General features: G+C 31.7%; 1 protein-coding gene across 1 annotated transcript; it reads right to left on the reverse strand.

Annotated features, from left to right (window-relative positions):
- Positions 1-594: 594 nt before the first annotated feature.
- LOC146907529 (F-box/kelch-repeat protein At3g23880-like) lies at positions 595-3,029 on the reverse strand. The gene is made up of 2 exons (XM_085727744.1): positions 1,747-3,029; positions 595-743 (listed from the first exon to the last, which is right to left on the reverse strand). Exon 1 carries the CDS (start codon positions 2,997-2,999, stop codon positions 1,749-1,751), a length of 1,251 nt encoding a protein of 416 aa, XP_085583870.1. The 5' UTR covers positions 3,000-3,029; the 3' UTR covers positions 595-743; positions 1,747-1,748.
- Positions 3,030-3,695: the final 666 nt, after the last annotated feature.

Genomic DNA, 3,695 nt, shown 5'->3' on the forward strand with positions numbered 1-3,695 from the left:
GAGCTAATCAATTTTACAGGTCTCATATTTCAATTAGAACAATTTGATATATGACAGATACTTGAAAGGCCATAGATTTAAAAGGCATCTATTAGGGAAGATACATAATTAGAGGCATATGTTTCCAACATATGAAACATACTACACGTTGTAAACCTCAAGTACAACAAAATGGATCAGATTGATTTCTTTCAACCAAAATGGAACTATCAAGATTTTTAATTTTTTTCGACCTAGATACATTACTATGCGAGGGCATGTTTCACTTCAAAGATATACAAAATATAAAATATAAATTTATTAAAACGTCCATAATCATTTTGAAATGAGAAAGGATCTTTTGTAACAACCACGTCGTTAATTAGCTTAGTATTAACTACAACAATTATTTGCAGCTAGAATTAATAATAAAATGTAGCATTTAATTTTTGAATGTTAACAAGGCTCAATATTTTTCCGATAAAAAACATTTATTAATAGCGGTCGAACCCAGTCATTTGCGTAAAAGTTTGGACATAGACAAAGGTTCTAAGTCTTAGAAGCATACACCTGCTACTACAAAATTGTCATTAGACAACATACAAAACACAACACCCCAAGAAAAGAACAAGTTCCTTGGAAACAATACGACTCCAAGGACCATTTGTAGCAAGAATAATAAAATCGCATCCATCTTATTTCACATAACAATACAACTTCCACTTAAATCAAATGACGAAACTTGACGAAGAGTTGGACCACACCTGCAAACAAAGAAAAATAGCACTACAATTGATTAAGTGCGGCACCAAAATGAATAAAACAGTCAGACACCAAACAGGTTTCATTTCATACTTGAGGTTAAACAACTTGAGGTCAACCTCTCTACAATTATATTCATATCATACTTAAATGGTCCTGCAAAAAAAGGACTCAAATTACACAACCAGGAGTAGAAATGAAAAAACATCACAATTATTAAGCAATAAGTTGCTACGAATGTTTCCAAAAAACCCCTAAATAGACATCACGAAGGCCATTAATGTCTTCTATAGAACAAATACCATATCTGAAGAGAATTTAGCTACAATAAGCTTCTTTCATCCTACCATCTTGACATGTATCATCAATTACATTGAATTTTCTCAAAGTTAGGCTATGAACTGAAACAACAAACTACATGAAAAGTACAAAGACACAAGAAAAGTGAAGAAATAATTCTCAGAGTGCAGTCATATCCCTTCTTTGAAAAAAGTTGAAGAAATTAGCTTCTACTAAGATATAATAATGCAAGTATGTAGCACAAGTGACTCAAGGGTTTCATGCAATTAAAAACTATATTCAACCACAATATTATATCATTACCATCTATAGAAATAAACAATCCTCCCTTCCAAAATAGTGTATTTGAATTGGTGTAAATTTACCAAGAATATTCAATATGTATCGATTTGAAAAAACATTATATTCTAATAATATACATAGATAATCGCACAATTGAAAGTTGAATAGGATCAATTAAAAGATTCTTCATATGTATGAAAATCTTTTGAAGTAAGAGAAATAATCACACAATTGAAACGAATTTCATGAATTCACATAAATTTAAACATGAAACAACATCAACATTGAATTGCAAATGCATTATATGCTTAATTTATACATAGATGATTGGGTTTTAAACATGGCAATAGGATAAGTCGGTTCATTAAACATATTCATGCATAAATTCATACAAGTATATCAATTAAGTGAAGAAAAACTTACTTTCAACAGATTAAAACCAAGCTTTCGACATAATTGTGGATGGATAACCAAGATATGTTATTGTACATTCTAGTTTTCCTCGATTTGTTAGTTCTTCGGTTGTAGAGAATTGCTTGGTTATTTTGCAATTGGTTGTTTGCCAACACCAAAGTATCACCATTCTCAGATAGATGCAATGGTCTTATTTTGAAAACCGCGCTATGACCAATTTCATGATACAATTGAACATCCTGGTACCTGATTTTAAGGAATTGGGTCCAAGAATTTTCATTTCCAAATTCCATCAATTTCCATATAACAAAATCAGTTTCTTTTAAATCATGATAAACACACAGGGAGTTCATCAACACACAAACATTTCCCCATTTACGTAACTCCTCGTCAGAAAGGAGAAGCATTTGTTTGTATGTCTCTGTAGCTAGATCAAGAGATATAATCAAAAATTTCATAACACCATTATAATCGGTACGAGTGGCCAACCAATTAACAGCGCTATCCAAATATACGCCATCACACAAATTGGATTTATGAACCACTGGAATATCACCCAATGGAAATCTTTGAATTCTTCTCCAAACATTATCACCCAAATTAAAGACCCTCACTTGGCTGCCAGTTGAACTTAAGGACACCACCTTATAAGTCTCGGTTGAACTATCATAACCAAACACAAACGCAGTCAATCTGAAATAACTCATGTTATGATAATAGACATCAGATCCTAATACATTAGATATTTGTCTGGTAGCGGGGTTCCAGAAACGGAACCACACTTTCTTGTTGTTATTACTCTCGTTGATAGAATAACCGAGCAAGCAAATCAATCCATTGCAGGAACCAAGAACCACGCTACAATTCTTATCACTCAATCGGAAGTAAGGATCGTTAGGATGTCTGATCCAATGGTTTTCCAGTAAACGACTAACAGGAAAGTGTACAAAACTATAATGCAGATGATAACCTTGTGTAAGGACTATTGATGAGAAGTATGGGTTTCGTGTAGATCGACTAAGGTGCATTTTTATGAATGGAGGATGAGAGACAAGACTCTTCCATGACTTACTGACGCACTTCATCTTCATAAGCGATTTGACTGGAAGCCACGATAGTATTTCAGTGATAACCTCGTCAGGAAGGATAACTTCTGGCAACGACGACATATTGGATTGACGGCGACGACGACGCGTCATTGGTGGTGGCTGGAAATTCATCAGAGCAACGACGACTACGCATAAAAGTAAAAAAGAAGTCATTGTGAGAGCAAAATAATAATAATTTTGTACTGAAATGATGTATAGAACACCAAAGAGAAATTGTAGTTTTATTGAATGAGAGAAATTGCAGTTGAGTATTTTGTTGTATCGGTGCATTTAAGACTTGTTTCGTTTTATTATAAAATCATTTTTTTATTACAAAATTTATTTCATATTAATATTTTCTTTTTGTGTTTGCTTTTCACCTATTATGAATTTCATGAATCGGTGTATTTAAAAGCATTTAAAAAAGTTTGACCAAGCATCTTTCAACAAAAAAGTTTGACTAAGCATTTATTTCATTTCCTATTTAAATAATTATTCTTTTTGAAAGAATTTCCTATTTAAATAATGAAAATGCTAACTTATGTACTTAAGATAAAGATTAAAAAATAGAATTGAAAAATAATTGTTGCATTGAAAAGATAAGTTTTTAAACTTTTAAGATTATGAAAACAAAATTTTCAAAATTAAATTTCTATATTTAGCTTCTTATCTTGTGCCCTTAGGGTACAACACAAGTTAGCAAGACCCTTTAAATAAATAGGTTTTGTTAACCGGTGTCCCAAGTGCATTGGTTAAAGAATCTATTAATAAAAATTATGTCTTGAAAATGCAAGTTTTTTTTTCGTACAAGGAAATGCAAGTTTTTAGTTTTGCCTTAGCAATAATTACACAACTTTTTGTTGCAAAGTT

The sequence above is a fragment of the Medicago sativa genome, chromosome 7, assembly GCF_051527215.1.
Source record: "Medicago sativa cultivar Bolivia chromosome 7, Bolivia_mono, whole genome shotgun sequence".
Classification (NCBI taxonomy): domain Eukaryota; kingdom Viridiplantae; phylum Streptophyta; class Magnoliopsida; order Fabales; family Fabaceae; genus Medicago; species Medicago sativa.